The following is a 19,556-nucleotide window of genomic DNA, read 5'->3' as shown; positions in this document are numbered from 1 at the left end:
AAATTCGTTACTCATTGGAAGTGATTCATTTTGTTATAAAAAAAATAGAAATCATTGATAACTTTCAATGAAATGAATGAAAGCGTTTTTGGTAAAAATATTTTTGATACCAATCTTTAATAAAATGTAAGTAAATTCTGAAAAAAAAATACTTAAAGTACTTTCTAGAAGAAACATATAATTGATGTTTCTGACATAAAACACTTTAAGTATTTTTTAAACCAAATTTTTTTTTTCTAAAATTACTTTTAACCATCTTATAAGCACATCCAAATGAACAACTTTGGCAAACGAGTAAAAGCACTTCTACACAAAAACTCGGCGAAACTCCCGTTGCCGCCGGAAAAAAGTTAAAACGCGGCAGTGGCAAACCCGTAAAAACAAGCCGAATCCAGCACTAATCTGGTAATTTCACCCCAATTCTCCTTCCCAAACGGGCAAAACCGCGCCTTTCCAAAAACAGAAAATACAAACCGTCACACCTGAGCATAAAACAATGAAACTCCGCCTCTCACTTCCATCACTAAACCCGAGAACTCACATTCGGGTCCGGAAAACCCGAACCGATGGCTTTGCGGAGCGGCTTTCCGCTGCTGTTCCAGCAGTACAAGGCGCTGCTGAGGAAGAACCTCCTGATCTCGTGGCGGAGCAAAAGAGCCTCCTTTATCCAGCTCTTCGCCTCCTTCTTCTTCATCGTCCTCATCTTCTTCATCCAGGAGGGCCTCGAGGCTCGCAACAAGAAATCCGCCGACTTCCGGAGCGTCAGGGACCCCAAGCCACTGGTTTCGCCGCCGATTCCGCCGTGCGAGCGCAAGTACTCTGTTGAAAAGCCGTGTTTCGATTTCGTGTGGAGCGGAAATGGGAGCGCGAGGATTAGTAGTATTGTCAGTGGGATTATGGCGAATAATCCGGGCCGGCCGATTACGCTGTCGAAGGTATGCGTGAGTTCGGATTGTTGCGTTGTGTTTGGTTACCGAGAAAGTTGAGGAAAATGCTGTTTGCTTTCTTTCTTTTCTTAGTAAACGTTTCTGCTCATAAGTGAGTTTGTTAGATTTTTTTTAATTGGAAATTCATTGAAATTTTGATTGTAAAACCAAGTACCTTCTTGGAAAAGCACTTGGGGCTTTAAGTGCTTCTCAAGAAAGCGCTTCTACGACGAAAGGCATGTAATTTGTTTTCACAATCACATTTGGTTCGTCATAAAGTGATTGTAGCCCTTCCAGAAGCAGTCTTAAGCCACACCGGCAATGTGATGGCATTTAATTTACCTTTTGTTGCATAAATATGTTCAATTTATTCCGAAAACAGGAGGAATGCGTGGAACTTTTGTTCCACAAACTAAAGATTTGAGATTTCAAACTATTCAGATTTGGTTGTTGACAAGTTCGACTAGTTAGATTTCATCGTTTTAGGCAACTCGTAGTGAGGCAGTTTGATTTATGTGGTAGTCTGTGGGCTAAATTGATAGTGTTAGATTGTTTGTAATGAGGTGGTTTTACTTGTACAGGTCAAATCGTTTGGAACGAAAGAGGAAGTAAATACATGGCTATTTAATAATCCTCTGCATTGCTCAGGAGCTTTGCATTTTGTGGAAAGAAACGCCACTGTGATCAGCTATGGCATACAGACCAATTCTACTCCTGTTAGAGCCCGGGGGCGATATGAAGATTCAACTTTCAAGTTTCAAATACCGCTTCAGATTGCTGCTGAGCGTGAAATCGCTAGGTCTCTGATTGGAGGTACTATGTCTTGTTTCTCATATTCCTTTTCTGTTCATTGAAAAAAGCTTCGCTTGCATTGTTACCATCATGACCTTAACATGCGTATAATGATATGTTCAGTTCCAAATTTTAGCTGGGATGTTTCGCTCAAGGAATTCGCACACCCTAACCGGGAGGTTTCTATTGATTTGGCTCAACTATTACCACCCTTCTTTTTTGCTGCTGCCATGTTCAGTTTTGTGTTTCAAATGTCCTCTTTGATCACAGAGAAAGAACTAAAGCTTCGGCAGGTAATTTGGGTTTCTTCTTTTCCCTGCTGTGGAGTTCATTGTGTTTGCGTATGGCTAGTTTTGATTTCGTATATGCAAAATCAGGTTGGTATTCGTGTTTTTGTTCTTTTACTTTGCAGGTGATGACAATGATGGGCCTTTACGATACTGCATATTGGTTCTCATGGCTCACATGGGACGGAATTATGGTACTATTGTCATCACTTTTCACAGTTCTCTTCGGAATGCTGTTTCGATTTGATTTTTTCCTAAAGAACAGTTTTGCAGTTGTATTCCTTGTCTTCTTCCTTTTCCAACTCAATATGGTAAGAATGTTTCAAGCAATTACTTCTTTTACTTTATTTCTAATATTTCCAATCTAGTAATCTCTGATCCACTTACTGCAATTTGTTGCCAGATTAGTTTTTCCTTTCTGCTGTCAACCTTCTTAAGGAACTCATCTTCATCCACAACTCTTGGTTTCGCAGTGTTTATTGTCGGCTCTATAACCCAGGCAAGACTTCCCCGATTCAAGATTTATATGTTGGGGTTTTTCTCGTAATACTGATAACATATTCCATTTTGTCTTGCAGATTGTTACAGCATTTGGTTTTCCCTATGATTCAACAGACTTCAAGATGAAATATCGAATACTCTGGTCATTTTTCCCACCTAACCTTCTTGCCAGAGCTATAGTATTACTTGCTCAAGCAACAGCCAGTCCACAAGATATTGGGATTAGCTGGAGTAGAAGGGCCAAATGCCCGGCAAATTACTATAGTGATTGTCTTATGACAATTGTAAGTAAACTCATTGATCCTAAAATTGAAAAAAATTACCAAATATTTTATAAGTTCTTCGAATGTTTCATACACCTTCCTGTTCTAAAATTTTCATTTGAACTTTGACAGAATGGCATTTATAAATGGCTGGTGTCTACATTCTTCCTCTGGTTTATATTGGCTATCTACTTTGATAATATCATTCCGAATGTATCTGGTGTGAGAAAATCAGTGTTCTACTTTCTAAATCCCGGATACTGGACAGGGAAAGGTGGCAACAAAATGAAAGGTAAATACGACTGAAAGTTTGTGGTTGAGTTTCTCTTGTTGCATGGTAACTTAGTGGTGTTTCCTTTCTATTCGTAGAGGGTGGCATATGTAGTTGCATCGGTTCAGCTCCACCAAAGGAGCTTCTTACTCCAGACGATGAAGATGTCCTTGAAGAGGAGAACCTTGTAAAACAACAAACTAAAGAAGGCACAGTTGATCCGAACATTGCAGTTCAGATACGAGGTCTTGTAAAGACATATCCCGGTACCTTCAGTATTGGCTGTTGCAAGTGCAGGAGGACTAAGCCTCACCATGCTGTGAAGGTAATCTGTCGTATCTGGCCTTTGGTTATCCTCCCTTGTTTTTTACCTAGTTGTCTTACAATTTTTTTTTTCCTGGTTGTGCCAGTTGCAGTATATATATTTCAGCCTTTCAGGTTTTTCGTAATGAAATAATATAGTAGCAACTGATTTATTTTGAATAACTTTCAGGGATTGTGGGTGAACTTTGCGAAGGATCAGTTATTTTGTCTACTTGGTCCGAATGGAGCTGGGAAAACCACTGCAATCAGTTGTTTAACTGGCATCACACCGTTTACTGGAGGAGATGGTAATACTGTAGTGTCATTTTTCTTGAGTTCGTTGATTGAAAAAATTTCTCACAAAGATGATCCCAATAGAGAAATGTTGAAATTGTAAACTGATTTGTTAACAGCTTTGATTTATGGAGATTCCGCCCGGAGCTCTGTTGGTATGGCAAATATTCGAAAAATCATAGGATTTTGTCCGCAGGTGCTCTCTCTTTCGCTCTCAGTCTGTCTCATAAGTACATATGTTTATATGGTCATGTTGTCTTGGTCACCGTTGATCAAGAGCTTTTGTGGTCTACTATCAGTAAATCAAAAGGCGAAACTGGTTCTCGCTGTTCTTTTTCAAGAAGACCATGCGTGTTGTAACCTGAAAGTTTCAAAAACATACTAGTTACGTAGTTTTTACCGCGATGCAGCAACTCATTCGAAAACTTTGAGTTAATTTTGTATGTAAATTGTCTCTATTGATAGTTTGATATTCTTTGGAATGCGTTGTCCGCGCAAGAGCACCTCCACCTTTTCGCTAGTATTAAAGGCCTCCCCTCAGCTTCAGTAAAATCAGTACGTGCTGCACTAACTTGAATTTGGTTTTTCACATGAGGATTCTTCGGTTCTTTATAAGATGAATGCTCATCGAGTGTAGGATGCTGAGAAGTTATTGGCAGAGGTGAGACTCACTGAGGCAGCAAAAGTCAGGGCTGGGAGTTACAGTGGAGGAATGAAACGTCGCCTGAGTTTTGCAGTAGCCCTTATTGGTGATCCAAAGTTGATTATCTTAGATGAACCGGTATGGAAATTTGTATTTCTCCCTTCATTAGTACATCTACTATCTCTGTTTTTCTAATTTAGTTTATGATATGTAGACAACTGGTATGGATCCAATAACAAGGAGGCATGTATGGGACGTCATAGAGGGGGCGAAAAGAGGCCGTGCAATTGTCCTAACCACTCACTCGATGGAAGAAGCCGACATTTTAGGTGACAGGATTGGAATAATGGCAAAGGGTAGGCTCCGTTGCATTGGAACTTCAATCAGGCTGAAGTCGAGGTTTGGAACTGGTTTTATCGCCAATGTGAGCTTCAGCGGAAGCACGAATGAACAAAGGCCTCCAAGTAGGGATGCAGTTGCTACATCTCACCATGAGGCTGTGAAGGAGTTCTTTAAATACGTACGTTGGTTTTGAACAATTCAAACTTCTTTCATGCGTATAACACATTAGTTTCTAACCTGGGAAAACTTTTATGCAGCATTTGGGTGTTGAACCAAAAGAAGAGAACAGAGAATTTCTGACCTTTGTTATTCCTCATGATAGAGAGGGACTTCTGATGGTAAACATTTCATCGTCTGGCTAAAATTCTTTCATGCTACGTCGCATGAAAACTGTATATATGCAGAGCATTAAAAATTCTTTCATAACCTTTTAACAGAATTTTTTCGCGGAGCTCCAAAACAAAGAAAGAGAATTTGGTATAGCGGACATCCAACTTGGGCTTACAACTCTCGAAGAAGTGTTCTTGAATATCGCAGGGCAGGCGGAGCTAGAAGCTGCCACGGCAGAGGGGAGGCTGGTCACTCTCAATTTAGCATCTGGTGCCTCAGTTCAGGTAACACAAAACAGATTGCAATTCGATATTACATGCTTGCAATAAATTTATTTTTGCGCGATTCAACACGACTGGTACGTTACTTATGCTAATAATCGCAGATACCAGTAGGAGCTAGGTTTGTGGGGATTCCAGGAACCGAGTCAGCAGAGCATCCAAGTGGTGTTATGGTTGAAGTATTCTGGCAGCAAGATGATTCAGGCGCCCTCTGCATTTCCGGCCACTCTCCGGAAACCCCAGTTCCTCCTAGTGTTGAAATAACACGCAGAGACTCCTTCGGCCAGGGTCGGAGCCGGGGGCAGGCCCGTCCAGTTCAGGGGATTGTGATTAACCCTGACCAAATTAGTACAAGACATTCTCGGTCGAACATCTAGTCATCAGTTGGCAAACATCTATTTTTTACTTAAAACATATAAAGTGGTATGTTTTGAGATTTGTGTATTACCGAATCTACATCTGCTATGCCTTCTCGGTGTGGTCAATGGTAAGATTATGAAACATAAACAACTTTCGAGTCAATCAGCAAAGATATAATTTTCGATACATTACGTATCAAATTCAAATAGAAATATCGCTTGAAAAGGGTATAATAAAAAATATTTGAAATTACTTGGAAAGAGTATAATAAAAAATACTTGAAATTATCGAAAAATCTGACGCAAAACCAATCACAATTGTGCTCTATAATAATTTATAAAGTCGATTTCACGTAGTAAGTCACGAATTCGTTGTTATTGATCGACAACCATAAATTCTGAAGTTGACCAATCCAACCACCAAAGCTTATACACTGCAGATGAATTTAAGCGTGTCTCGCGACTCACCAAATGCTTTTCCAAAACAAGTGATTATCACACTTTTTTCTCCTCATTTTTACTTTCTACCTTTAAATTGAATAAATCAAATAAATGAACAATACTCCCCCGTAGAATCGTTTTAGAAATATACTCCTCGTTGCGGTTTGAGAAATTCTAAATTATGCCTGTATAAAATCATAATATCAAATAGATCCATAAAAACTTTAAATTCATTACATTATTGATTTTAATGTTTAAGTACACTACAAATAATTGCTAGAACATATATACGGGGATTTTCTAGGCTGTGTATACAGTATATATACCAAAATATATATACTGGGCTTCACAATTCACATCCTGTTCTTCATTCATCCGGTACACTTCATACATATAGATATATGTATATATATACACACACAGCGGATCATATACTAAAATATTTATATATAGATCTCCAGAGTCATCTGGTACATGTCATATATATATATATATATATACACGTCGGATCATATACTAGAATATTTATATATAGATCTCAAGAGTCATGAAATATATAGATCTATCGACAATGTAAAAGTTCATGTCTAAAGATGACGCAACTACAAACAGAAAATACTTGGAATCTATAGCATGTGGAGAATCAGTAGACCATCAGCAGGGTGAAACAGCAAGAGAAAGAGAGGTGTAGAGCTCCCTTCAATCCAAAAAAAGAGGTAGCTTACGGGTAATGCAGCTCCTGAGATATGCAAGCCACAGGCCTGTCATCCCTTCGATCCGATCCGGTCCGATCTAACATTGGATATATAGTACTGTGGGATCCATAGCTCAGCAGCTCTATCCACCCAGCATCACCTTCTTTTGGACTTCAAGGAGCTCCACCCCTCAACCCTACCTACACATACATACATACATACATACATACATATAGTTATATATAGCACCTTACTCACCACTGCTGAAAAACCCTAGATAGCAGTGTGTAATATCTAAAAACTCAGAAGAACTTCCAAGGAAGAAGATTCAGATCAGATAACCAAAAGCCAAAAACGATATATATAAACATATACAGCAGCAAGAAATCAAAACCCTAAACGAAAACATGTACTTCTCAGATCATCAGAGCCAAATCATGTAGCTTCATATCACTTATGAAGTTAGATCCATGCATCGAACCTTCATCGATCAAAATCCCAGATGTTTTCCACTCACTTGGATCTATCTCAAAGATCCAAGGAACCACACAGAGAAAATTAAATAACTAAACCTACCCATATATATTCAACCGTATTTGTATTATATTAATGTAAAGATTAAAGATTGATAAGATGTGGCTGGCTACCAAACATTCAAACTGAGCCTCTAAAATTCAAATAATGCACAGACAAAAGCGACGCGTGATAAAAGAGGGAGGGCAACTTTTATATTAGGTTCAGAAAAAGAAGAAATAATAGTGGAGGACTGGAGGGATACGGTCTCGGGAACCGGCTTCTGATTAGATCCTTCCCAGATATATAGTTAACACGAATCACGTACCTTGTTTGTCTTAAAAAAGGACCGAGCGGATGGCTTCTATATGGTAGTTTATTTATTCAAGATTAAACTGACTCATATAAACATTTTAGTTTTTTTTTTTTTATAAAGATCGTGTAATTTATCAATGTAGTAAAATATTTTTTTGATTATATCGGTATTTATATATTAAGGAGAGCAGAGTTTGATAAAATTATATCATGAGCAGCTTAATATAGTACCGAATATATCATTTACAAAATTCAAATATAAAATTTTTTTACTTTTAAATAAGAACAAAAATTATTAAACCGTATTACAAAATAACACCAATTGAATCCAAAATCTGTCACATGAAAGGCTACTCGAAAGTCGACCTTAACTTAAAAAGAAGAAGTTCGAGAAGTTGTCCGACACGTGGCGGTGCTACGAGAAAATACAAAAAGTCTGAGGTGAAATGAGTGGTAGCTGTTAAGTTAAGATTTCAATTGTGATCAGACAAAAGCGACGTCGATGTGACAATACAGCTCAGCCTCGGGCCGGTGGGACCAACTGCTTTGTGCGCAAGTTATCCCTGCTTCGTGTATGCTTGTTAACGTGCGCCTCTTTGATCTGATTTTTGTCATAAGATGCCCTCCTTACTATTCCGATTCCACCTCGTTACAAGTGATCCGTCAGATGGCAATGTCCATGCAAATTATGGTGAGGGCTAATGTACACGAGTATAACCACAAAATCCAAGGTCAGATCTCACTGTCCTGAAGTATGAGGAAAAGGATTCATCTTTTTCCGATAATATAGTGGATTTTGTAATTATGTGTTTATCGTAAATCGTATAATTTATTTTTATTAAATATTATTTATATTTAATTTAAAATTTAAAATAATTTTTGACATCATAATATACAATTAACCGACATAATTATTAGATCTTTGAATTTTCAGATTTGACGAGGAACCTTTTCCTAATTATCATTACCTTATCTATTTGTCATCTAGTTTTTATTTCTTTCATTTTTATTTTGTCTCATTAACTAAAACAGTTATTTGATTCTGATTGACATAAGCTTTTAGATTTAAAATTGACAAAAATACTTTCTGAATTTGTTCACTAATTTTGGTAATTTTGTAAAAAATAACAAAAATCTTGTCAATTTTTAACAAATCATTTTCGTTTATTGTGTATCATAAATTAAGAACATTTTTATCAATTGATCGATATTTAACAGAATTTTTTATTGAATAACAAAAAATAATTGATAATGGACAAATTTAAGAACTATTTCTATTGATTTCAAATTTCAAAAATAAAAATGAAGAGTGATACTAACTAAAAAGCCTTATTTTTGTTTAATTCATAAACAAAAATAATAAAATTTTAAAATATTAACGAACTGAGCCAGGCTGGAAGTAAGGAATGAAGAAACCACAGTCTAATCCAAATAACGGATTGGGCTCGGAGTCAGATTTATATGCATGCACCCAATTGCTATCTGCATTTGGGCTTGGGCCCCATCTTTGGAATTTAAAAATATGGCCTGTTGAAGTAGCCATCAGACCAAGGCTTTGCAATCCAAAAATAGAAAATCTTCAAACCTCTCATTCTATTTTGTTTTTTATGCGTTAAAGTTCGAATACCTCTGTGGCTATCAAAGAAAGAAAACAAATTATCCCTCTTCCCGTAGTAATTGATGCAAGTTAGTTTAGTTAATTAGATTATCGCTCATATTTAATTTTTATTTCAAAATCATTAGCTTCAAGCTAAATCGTATGTTGTGTAACAATGTGTTCGTTTCGTTGTACAGAGATTTGATCTCCTCCGCACTATAGCTTTCAGAAAATTAACTTTTCAAAGTTTGATTACCAAGCTAAAAAACGCTCTTCTTGTTTGCTTTAGATTTTTTCAAACTTTTCTTTAAATTAATTTCTTTATTTTTTTAAAAAAATGATCAACTTTCCAAAAAAAATCCAAAAAATCAAACAAAAACTAACGAAAAATTATCAAAAACTTTAGTTTTAAAGAAAAATGACAAAATAAAAATGTAAGTAATTAGTAACTTTTTAAAAGAAAAATATCCGTTTCGTAACAAATAAACAGTGCCGAAAGTATTCGATTGACCCTCCAAAAAAATCAATACCAGTAGATTCCAGAAAGTAGGCAGCACAAGTGTTCACATTTTATCACTCACTTCCTTCCGTCCTCGCTCGCTCCTCGTCAAAACCCTAGCGGATTGCTACAGAAGTCTCGCCATCCATGGGTACGCAACTCTAATCCCTAATCCTCTGATCTAATCATCTGTTTAGAAATCTCGGTTCTTAAAATTTCGCGAATTTTCGTGTCCTTTCTTTCTAATTTTTAATTTTTGTAGATTGTTTTTGTTCGGCGATTAAGCTCCGGTACATCCAGGCGATTGTTTGGCGATTTTATGAGTTCTGATTTGAATCCTTTTTGCTTGTTTTCTAGTTCGTCAGGAGTTTGCGAATTATTTTTTTATCTGTTTCGATTCTCCTTATTTCTGGTAATTTGAGTGAAGGAGTGAAGGATAAAGTTTAGCCATCATGGCTCTTATTTGTGATGAATTATTCGAAATTAATGAGAACGTTTGGTCTGTTTTGTTTCTAAACCAAAATGGGGTGTTAATATTTGATGTTGTGTTGAATTTTGAGATTTGATTATAATGAATTCTGTAAATGGTAGATATCGAGGAGGAAATCCGATCGTTACAGCTTGATTCGGCAGGTAAATCTAAAAGGGAATTTGAATTATTTGTTTTCGTTAAGATAAATGATTATGATGGCTGTGCTATGGTAAGTTTTTAATTTCTGAGTCAATGATTTGGTTAAAATGTAGCAGAAGATAATGGGGTTATTAATCCAGACGAAGCAAAGCCGGAAGTAGAGAATGATAATAAGATGGAGGAAGGTTGGTAGTATCGTCGATTACTTTATTATGTTATTATTTTGTTGAGTAGAGGTTTGGGTTGAGAGGGCCTATTTTGATTGTGCTTTATTAACCTGTGATATGGTTACCACTAAATGCTCCTAGCTACTGCTTATAATGAGTAATGAGTAATACAACGAAGCCTAGAGTACCATTAAAATTGAAAATTTGGAGGGTACAAAATCACTATCAGTTACTGGTTAGATATATCAAGAAAATGGTAGCATGGTTGACGATGCTTGTTTAATTTTTCTATTCCTTTTGATTACCCGCTTCACATCTTGTTGGTTCAACTTATTTGACGCAATTAACTTGATATGTAGACTTAAATTTTATTCCTTTCTGTAATTTTCTACTTTGATTTTGTACGGGATCCTTTTGATGGGAAGTAGGGCATGTATTTTTAGATGCTTTTGCCTAGTAATTTGGCTTGATGGGAGGTAGATATAGAAGACTAACTCTATTTTTCCCTCCAAATATTGGAACAATTTCAGATTCCAGGGAAGAGATTCTTAAACAGTCTGATAAGTCAGTTGTAGTTGAGCATAAAGGTACTATTGAAGCTCAGTCCGTATTTGTTTTTGTCTGTTATTATTTGTCTTATGTTTTTTTTTTTAAACAATGACTCTTGCTACATCACACATAAGTTGCCATGCCAAATTCTATTCCAATGTTCTTCTGGGAGATCAATGTTTGGCCTGAATATGCAGGCAAGGAGAAGGAAACCCCGGATCCAGAAGAAGAACATGATGACATGGAATTAGATAAGAAGAGGCACTTGAATGTTGTTTTTATTGGTCATGTTGGTAAGTTAATTTTTTTCATGATGTTGCTTTTGTCTAAAAAATCTCGTTTTCGATTATTGTCCTGCCTTTATAACTTAGAACTATACACTTGCCGGTTGCCATTAATGTTCCATTTTGTTGTGAACCCAAATGGGGCTTCATAACGTTTCTTCTCTTGGTTGCAGATGCTGGGAAGTCCACAACAGGAGGCCAAATACTTTTTCTTAGTGGTCAGGTTGATGATCGTACAATCCAAAAATATGAAAAAGAAGCAAAGGACAAAAGTAGGGAAAGCTGGTGAGCGTATCTACCCCCTTGTCACCAAGATCCTAATCTTCCTTAAAAATATCAGTAACTTTTGACTTTAGCTGACACATGCAGATAACTAGTTAACAATTTCACAATCTAGTGAGGTTTGATAGGTTTTCACAATGTTAGAACATTTCTTTAGTGGTATCTCATTCCTTCTCTTGGTTTTCTTAATGTGTTGTTCATTTGAAATATTTTTTTAGTTCACAACTGCATTAACGTATCATCTGATGCAAAAATGGACCTTACTTATGCTGCATTAATTTTTGTACTTGGATCACTGCCCATTGACTATGGTTATGTCATATCTGCTAGGTATATGGCGTATATTATGGACACCAATGAAGAAGAGAGAGTTAAGGTATGGTTTGATTGGTTTGAATACAAAGATGCTGCAATGTTATTGCCTATCTTTAAGTCATTGTCAAATGCTAACTAATTATGCTTACAACATCTAGTTTTGCCAAAAGAACAGCTTGTTGGACTCTAATTTTTTTTTTTTTGGGATATCTTATTGCAGGGTAAAACAGTTGAAGTTGGGCGGGCCCACTTTGAAACCGAGACATCAAGATTCACAATTTTGGATGCACCCGTAAGTTATTGATTTTATATTTTATTTTCTTGGACAATATGGTTTTGCTTGCTGTTTTCGGGTGATTATGAGTAGTACATGTTTGTTAACAGGGCCACAAAAGTTATGTTCCAAATATGATCAGTGGTGCATCTCAAGCTGATGTAGGAGTACTGGTGAGTTACATCTGTGATGCTTAATTACTGCATCAATCCAGCAAAGGGAAATTTTGCATATGTAAGAGCATCTCGCTTTTCTCCTTTCTCTTTCTGTTTAGGTAATTTCTGCTCGTAAAGGAGAATTTGAAACCGGTTATGAGAGGGGTGGGCAGACCCGTGAACATGTTCAACTTGCTAAGACATTGGGTGTGTCCAAGATGCTTGTTGTTGTAAATAAAATGGATGAGCCCACTGTGAACTGGTCAAAAGAAAGGTACTTTACCCTCAGTTGGAGCGATTTTTCGGATCTAACACCCTCCCTCTCTTGTATGTGCCTCTACCCCTATTGATTAGTGATTTGTTATGCTTTTAATTTAATTATTTCTCCAGGTACGATGAAATTGTGTCAAAGATGGTACCGTTCCTTAAAGCATCAGGCTACAATGTGAAAAAAGGTACATGAATTATTTCTTCAAAAACTTATAGATATGTTATTTTATGGTTTTGGTATGTGGGAAGTCATATGTTACTTTCTATTTTCTCTTTGTTTGGGTTAATGCCATTGACTTAGTAATTATGCTGCATTTCAAGTTGTAATTTATACCTTTGGGGAATAGGTTAGAATCATTTTACTATTCTCAAACCATGATGACACTACATTCGATAGAAGGATTGAAAAAAGGGACTAAAGAGTATCTCCTAGGGAGATGTCAAAATCCTAGGTGGAATGCCACTGTGCATATTTGACATCAAAAATCTCTCCAACCGAGTTATTTGCTGACTGGATTTGAAAGCTTTGTGATTTGGAGTCAAATTTGACATAAATGTCAAATTTAATTTTAATTAATTTTAATGGCGGGTCCCTTATTCCACCAACATTTCAATGAACAAATAGAATTTACTACAAAAACCGGCTACCAATAAAAATTTTGTTTCAACATTTTTATAATAATTACAACCATTTAAAACTCCATTTAAATAATAAAATAACATTTGACAATTCGGTTGGAGAAGTACAAAATTTGACATAAGGCTTCAGATTGCCACATCAGCCATCATTTGTAATTTGACTCTTATAATTTGACATCTCCTTTGGAGATGGTCTAACAGTCGTGTTTTGCTTTGTTTGATATTTTGAGAAGAATTAAGGGAGAGTTGAGGAATAGGCAACTCCTTTGGCCTGCAAAAGCTTACTCAAACTCTGAGATTGGAGAAAATAAAAATGGAACCTTTTATTTCAATGAAAATATGTATGCTCAAGTCAGTACATTAAAATAGGGGTATAGTTGAATCATGATTTTATGCTTTTGTTTCTCTTGTTTGTACCCTTTCTGTCACAGAAGTAAATGTTATGTTAGTGGATTTCTTTCATTTTGATTTATTTTCTTTTCTATCTGAACTGATAATAATGGAAGTTTTGAGGCACTGTTTTGTATTATGGTGTATTGACATAGGATGCCATTGGTTTCCACTTTGCCTCTGCAGATGTGCAATTCCTACCTATATCTGGCCTGATTGGAACAAATATGAAAACCAGATTGGATAAAAGTGTATGTTCGTGGTGGGATGGTCCCTGCCTTTTCGAAGCCCTTGATTCTATTGAAGTTCCTCTACGAGATCCTAAAGGTCCATTCAGGTACGTGGTCTGTTTTTGAACCCTGCCTTTGAACGTCTTAAGTAAGCATCTGTATTGAATCTATCTTTTTTCTTTGAAGCAGTCTGATTGATGTACGTTTATATTTTTTTTCACTTATTGAGGAGACATTTTCTGTAATATTTACAAAATATTCTTTTCCCTTGAAAGGTACCAACAGTTACTAATTGTGCACTCTGCTAGGAAGCATTATTTTGTCAGTTTGTAGTGTGAGGAGTGGCTTGAATTACAATGTCAAAATATTGTTTGAAAATGGAATTTCGGTCATTGGCACCTAGTGAAAATATACGGAGGGTGGTTGATGGGGTGGGGATCATTGGCTCCCTAGAGATTTAGTAAACTGCCAGACTAAACAGGAATTGGTGATTTATTGTTAAATATATTTTCTTTAAATTTCTTTAATCCCCTGAATTCCTTTCTGTAGGATGCCTATCATAGACAAATTCAAGGACATGGGAACAGTTGTTATGGGCAAAGTGGAATCTGGGTCCGTGCGTGAAGGGGATTCATTGTTTATCATGCCAAACAAGGTTCCTTCCTCTTCCTTTCAAATATTTGCTTCCTTTATAATTTTACCTTTTTTCTATAAGGATTTTATACCAAAAATACAATTTAACACGTTTGTTTGCAGGTCCCAGTGAAAGTTGTTGCTATATACATTGATGAAGATAGGGTGAAACGTGCGGGCCCAGGTGAAAATCTACGGGTTAGATTATCGGGCATTGATGATGAGGATATATTGTCAGGCTTTGTTGTGTCGAGTGTTGGTAAGTTCTATTTCATGGCGTTTCACTAGATTCTTTGTCCATTCTTAGGAGTTTTCAAGTATTTTATTCCTTAAAAGTAAAAAGTTGCATTGCTGCTGCATGTTCGTTTTTTCCCCTTTAAAGTTTGAAGCAATTATCTTGATTTGTTTACAGAAACTGTCACTATTTATTTTATTTCTTTATTTATCAGTGGTGGGGTGGGGGGATCAAACTTGGAACGTCTCATGACATGGGAAAGAGAAGCACCACTAACTACTAGCTAGTTGGCTTTTATTTATTTTTAAGTGAAGAGATGCAAGAGAAGTGAGGATAAGAGGAGGGAATATGGATGGAAATAAAAATAACGAAAAAATTGAAAACTATTTGAAACTGTCTTTGGTTCGTTTTTGTTTCAAAAAATCAGTTATTGTATTATTTTATCTCTCCCTCCCTCTGTTGTTCTCAATGTTTATGTCATATATGTTTGCTCTTAATATACTCTTTTTTTGTTAATGCAGCAAAGCCAATACCTGCTGTTACAGAATTTTTCGCCCAGTTGCAGATTCTTGAACTGCTTGACAATGTAGGAACTCTCTCTCTCTCTCTCATATGATCTTGGTTGGTGAACATGTGTGTATTTTATCTGAAGCCCTCCATACTTCTCATTAGGCAATTTTGACGGCTGGTTATAAAGCTGTCCTGCATATTCACTCAATTGTTGAAGAATGTGAGATTATTGAGCTTGTAAGTCAAATTGATCCGAAGACGAAGAAACCTATGAAAAAGCATATTCGTTTTGTCAAGAATGGTGCTGTTGTTGTGTGCAAGATTCAGGTATGTTTCGTCGTAATTTTGTAATTAACCCCCCTTAAAAAAAGAGAGATGGTAAATTTTAAACGTAGTAGAGTAGAGCAAATGATTTATGGACATCTGTGTGACTCTTAGTTCACTTACCTTGGGCACATGTGCTCCTGCAGGTCAGCAACACGATATGCATTGAGAAGTTTGCGGACTTTCCACAACTTGGGAGGTTTACTCTTCGTACTGAAGGTACTAAATATCTTGCCTGGGCCCTTCTCTTTATACATCTAGGATGTCTTTGGCATGTTGTAGTGAAGGTTATTTCTACGTTCTGCAGGAAAAACTATTGCAGTTGGAAAAGTGATTGACCAACCATCAAATTACCGCAACAATTCAAGTGCTTAAAACAATTTTGGTCTGAATGTAAGGCTTTTCGAATGCTATTTTCCCGCATACGTTGTCTCTCTTCCAAATTTTATAATTGTGTTTGCATCTAAGTGTTAGCTGCCCATATATTACCGGATTTTGCTACGAGTTGCGTTTGCATTTGCATCCAACACTTACAATTCTTCTGTATTTTGGAATTTCCGATCCCATGATAACCTAATGCTTGTTGATTGGTAGAGCTGGGTGAGTAGGATGGACTGCGCAGCAGCTTGATGGGTTTGAAGTCAGCGCAGCATTACCTACAACTCAAATTGTATGGACTCTGATACCGGGTTAATATAGTTCGTAGATTTACGCAGTCATATAGTGCTGTTGGGTACGTATGTGCTCTGGAGTGAGCTCTTGCAGGGTACGTCGACATTTTTTTTAATTTGATGGGTGTAAAGTAGTAGTATTGAATCGAGTCTCCCATTACTGGGTTAATAGATCTCGATGAAAATTCTGATTGATCAGTGGATTTTATTTCTGCTTTGTACCAACTCCGTAAGATCAGTCGAGTTCATTATGGTTAAAATCAAGTGTAGTCGGAGAGCGGTCTCCTATGGTGTGGAACATCGTTGGATTTCGAGGGAGAAATGGTGGGAGTGGACACTAATTTAAGCTACGCCATAGACGACTTCTATGTTGTGGCATCTTCGTGAGCGTAGAGGCACTGGATCAAGGCATATGTTGAGAGCCCTCACAAAAGCGCGATGTTTTTGTATTTTTGATCTCATCCGACGCAGCTTGAGAGTTGTCATAATCAGGTAGCTTGGCACTAGTTTTTATCTAATCATTTTCGAGTGGTTTAGGATGGTGAATTGTTGAAGTGGGGTTTTGGTTGATGCTTAGACAAAGTAGAAGAAGGTTCTCTTATGACCACCACTGCGCACTACGCACTGCCCAATGTCCATGATGGGTTGATTGGGCATGGTCGGCTGTTGGGTTTTGCTTCATTTGCTTCACGACATATCTTCTCGTGGACGACGACAGAGGGACTAACTATATTCCACTCTCTTCTTTGTTTTGGGGTTGTGAAGGAGGATAACTCACACGCACTCGGATCTATAGAAATCTTACAGTCCTGGTCTTAGAGATAGGGGGAAAACATATGAGAAAATAAGAGACGAAGATTGGTTATAAGAAAGATGCCCGAGACTCAAGAATTTTGAGGTGTTTGTGGATTTCCTCCCCTAAATTTGTCATTAATGTCTATTTTTCTTCTTGAATTTTAATTTTAGTCAATCATCATCATGAACTTTTATAGTTAGACAATTTTTCTCTTGCCGATATATTTATGAATTTTTCGTCTATATCTGGTTGCGTGGATATTACGTTTTTCGTATATGGAATGCTACATAAACTGAAGACTAAAAATAACTTGAAATTTAATTTTTTCCATTTTTCAAGTTTTTGTTTAATTCGTTCTCTTTACTCACAAAGCTTCATTCATGTCTTCTCTTTTGAGAAGTACTACGATATTCATTAATAATGAGGGAATACATACAATGCTAAGAATAAGGTTGCACGTCGTTAAGGGCCTCAATAAAAACTTTGTAAGGGATTTCAACCCAGTATAAGAGAAAAAGAGCGTTCCGTACCAAATTACAAGATGGAGTTGCTATCCTCAAATAGAGAATCTAAGATAATATCTGGCAGTTCTTCAACCCACGTCAAGGTTTGGTTACTGTCAAGCTATATTTTGCCAAGCAATGTGCAACATTGTTGGCCTCACTTCCACACTTTTGTTTATTTTTATCTTTTGAATTGATTGAATAATTTTCATCATGGCATTTGTGACTAAATCCACAGAGAAAACCAAGTATCATTATATATACATATATTATATATGCACATGTTCACCTCCAATGCTTCGGTAGTTCTAAGCGTTCTCTCGGTGACTACTTCATTTCCGAGAGAGAGAGAGAGAGAGATGGAAGATGAAATATTTCATATGATGGGAGGAGATGGCCCAAACAGCTACGCCAAAAATTCTAATTTACAGGAATGTCTCCGGGCAATCTCCGGCGAACCGAGTCATGCTGTATGTTTACCGTGCTAGCTACGAATTATTAATTTCCCATGTGTGTAAGTATCGATCATCAAACACTAGCTTTTCGTTTGACTGTTGTGTTTTCTGAACCATTCGGATCATGCATAAATACTTTACAAGACATGTACATAACTGAACGAAGTGAACATGTATGTATGCAAATCCGAGCTTATCAAAGTTTTTTAGGGTTTGTGCTCGTAATTTACACCAGAGTTCGAATTCTCTTCTCAATAATTTAGATGAACGAAGTCTAAAATGTTGCTTGAAAAAAAAAAAAAAACGTACGTATGTTGATCATTGAGAAACTAACTATTGTGTTAATTGTCAATGTCTTGTAGAGAAAGGCAGCTGATGTTATAACGTCTGGAAGATTGGTTCCAGCAATATTCGCAAACCTCGACATAGAAAATCCGCAGCACTCTTCGATTTCAACCGCATTCCGGATTGCCCATTTGGGGTGTTCGGTTGGACCCAAAACGTTCATTCAAGTCAAGAACATAGTTGATGCAGTAGCTCAAAAATATCAGCACACTACAATTCAAGTACCAGAATTTCAAGTACACTTCAGTGACCTTGTTTCGAATGATTTCAATTATCTTTTCGCCACTCTCCCCCGAGACAAGCAGTACTTTGCGGCAGGTGTCCCGGGCTTAGGGATAGGCAACGGTTATGGTAGACGGATAATCGCGGTTATTTACCTATAACTGTTTAAGATTTTACTCACATAATTGTTTACCCGTTGGGTATTTACATAAATGGGTATACCCATATCCATAACCGTTTACCCATAACCGCATATCCATTTACCCATAACCGCGTACCCGTTTACTTTTTTCTTTTACCCGTCTACCTATTTTTTTAACAACTTGAAAATTAAAAAGAAATTTGTCATAATTTTCTTTTTTCTAATTATTAAATACCGTTATGAGTACATTTAACATGTATTTTTATATTAACAGCAATATTATTTATGAATATGTGTGATGTCTCTCAATTATTTGACGGTCAATCTATTACAAGAATCATGCATGGTTGTAGGTTAATTAATATTCTTGTGTACATACATACATACATACATATATATATATATATATATATATATATATATATATAAGCAACGCATCAGTCTGCTAATAGGCTAATTTGATAAATATTTGGATTTTTATTTAGAAACATATGTTCATCGATCCATGCCATTTAATCAATTTCTAATTTTGGGGTCAAATATTTATTGAAAACTTGAGGCCAATTAAAAAAAAAAAATATATATATATATATATATGTATAGGTACGCATAATCTAATAATAATATGTTTCTAAATACTCAAGATAATCATTATCTTGAATTGGTCAAACTCCAAAAAACTTCAAAACAAAATTGTCAAACACTAATGCTTTAGAACATTCAATTACATATATTAAATATTAGCTCGTTCTATCAACTATATTTTTCTCTCAAGTGAGGCATGCATATATATATATATATATATATATATATATATATATATATATATATATATTATATGACCTTTTATAACCAAATATATCTCCGGATACTAAACCCAGT

General features: G+C 36.3%; 3 protein-coding genes across 10 annotated transcripts; all 3 read left to right on the top strand.

Annotated features, from left to right (window-relative positions):
• Positions 1–474: 474 nt before the first annotated feature.
• On the top strand, positions 475–5,755 carry LOC103940022 (ABC transporter A family member 2). The gene is made up of 16 exons (XM_048589408.1): positions 475–935; positions 1,508–1,739; positions 1,842–2,011; positions 2,131–2,316; positions 2,409–2,504; positions 2,584–2,790; positions 2,902–3,061; positions 3,139–3,365; positions 3,534–3,651; positions 3,757–3,833; positions 4,103–4,192; positions 4,275–4,418; positions 4,495–4,800; positions 4,880–4,960; positions 5,060–5,236; positions 5,338–5,755. The coding sequence occupies exons 1-16, from the start codon at positions 567–569 to the stop codon at positions 5,608–5,610; spliced, it is 2,913 nt and encodes a 970-aa protein (XP_048445365.1). The 5' UTR covers positions 475–566; the 3' UTR covers positions 5,611–5,755.
• A 3,932-nt stretch (positions 5,756–9,687) lies between these two features.
• LOC103940012 (eukaryotic peptide chain release factor GTP-binding subunit ERF3A) lies at positions 9,688–16,406 on the top strand. Of its 8 annotated transcripts, XM_048589588.1 has the most exons (20): positions 9,692–9,803; positions 9,915–9,975; positions 10,244–10,285; positions 10,397–10,468; positions 10,981–11,037; positions 11,197–11,292; positions 11,457–11,568; positions 11,896–11,941; positions 12,101–12,172; positions 12,265–12,327; positions 12,429–12,583; positions 12,700–12,764; positions 13,795–13,945; positions 14,388–14,493; positions 14,595–14,730; positions 15,228–15,292; positions 15,379–15,543; positions 15,687–15,759; positions 15,848–15,933; positions 16,135–16,406. In XM_048589588.1, the coding sequence occupies exons 2-19, from the start codon at positions 9,972–9,974 to the stop codon at positions 15,913–15,915; spliced, it is 1,548 nt and encodes a 515-aa protein (XP_048445545.1). In that variant the 5' UTR covers positions 9,692–9,803; positions 9,915–9,971; the 3' UTR covers positions 15,916–15,933; positions 16,135–16,406. The 8 variants fall into 8 exon arrangements, with proteins under 8 accessions (XP_048445539.1, XP_048445542.1, XP_048445545.1 ...); XM_048589582.1 differs by lacking the exon at positions 9,915–9,975 and having other exon boundaries at positions 9,688–9,803; positions 10,400–10,468; XM_048589581.1 differs by lacking the exon at positions 9,915–9,975 and having other exon boundaries at positions 9,706–9,803.
• A 1,487-nt stretch (positions 16,407–17,893) lies between these two features.
• LOC103940006 (paraxanthine methyltransferase 1-like) lies at positions 17,894–18,693 on the top strand. The gene is made up of 2 exons (XM_048589452.1): positions 17,894–17,980; positions 18,328–18,693. The coding sequence occupies exons 1-2, from the start codon at positions 17,894–17,896 to the stop codon at positions 18,691–18,693; spliced, it is 453 nt and encodes a 150-aa protein (XP_048445409.1).
• The last annotated feature ends 863 nt before the right edge of the window (positions 18,694–19,556 follow it).

This window comes from the organism of the source record quoted next, unplaced genomic scaffold (assembly GCF_019419815.1).
Source record: "Pyrus x bretschneideri cultivar Hongxiangsu unplaced genomic scaffold, Pyrus_bretschneideri_v1 Contig3, whole genome shotgun sequence".
Lineage (NCBI taxonomy): Eukaryota > Viridiplantae > Streptophyta > Magnoliopsida > Rosales > Rosaceae > Pyrus > Pyrus x bretschneideri.
This window is presented reverse-complemented; position numbering and strand designations above follow the sequence as displayed.

Excerpts from the sequence above, each read along its gene's own strand:
- LOC103940012 (XM_048589588.1), top strand. Across the intron at positions 11,293-11,456 it reads TGTTTTTATTGGTCATGTTG|ATGCTGGGAAGTCCACAACA; the intron begins GTAAGTTAATTT and ends TCTTGGTTGCAG. Across the intron at positions 13,946-14,387 it reads GATCCTAAAGGTCCATTCAG|GATGCCTATCATAGACAAAT; the intron begins GTACGTGGTCTG and ends TCCTTTCTGTAG.
- LOC103940006 (XM_048589452.1), top strand. The coding sequence starts at position 17,894 with ATGGGAGGAGATGGCCCAAACAGCTACGCCAAAAATTCTAATTTACAG. Across the intron at positions 17,981-18,327 it reads CCGGCGAACCGAGTCATGCT|AGAAAGGCAGCTGATGTTAT; the intron begins GTATGTTTACCG and ends AATGTCTTGTAG.
- LOC103940022 (XM_048589408.1), top strand. The coding sequence starts at position 567 with ATGGCTTTGCGGAGCGGCTTTCCGCTGCTGTTCCAGCAGTACAAGGCG. Across the intron at positions 2,012-2,130 it reads AAGAACTAAAGCTTCGGCAG|GTGATGACAATGATGGGCCT; the intron begins GTAATTTGGGTT and ends TTTACTTTGCAG. Across the intron at positions 2,317-2,408 it reads TCCTTTTCCAACTCAATATG|ATTAGTTTTTCCTTTCTGCT; the intron begins GTAAGAATGTTT and ends ATTTGTTGCCAG.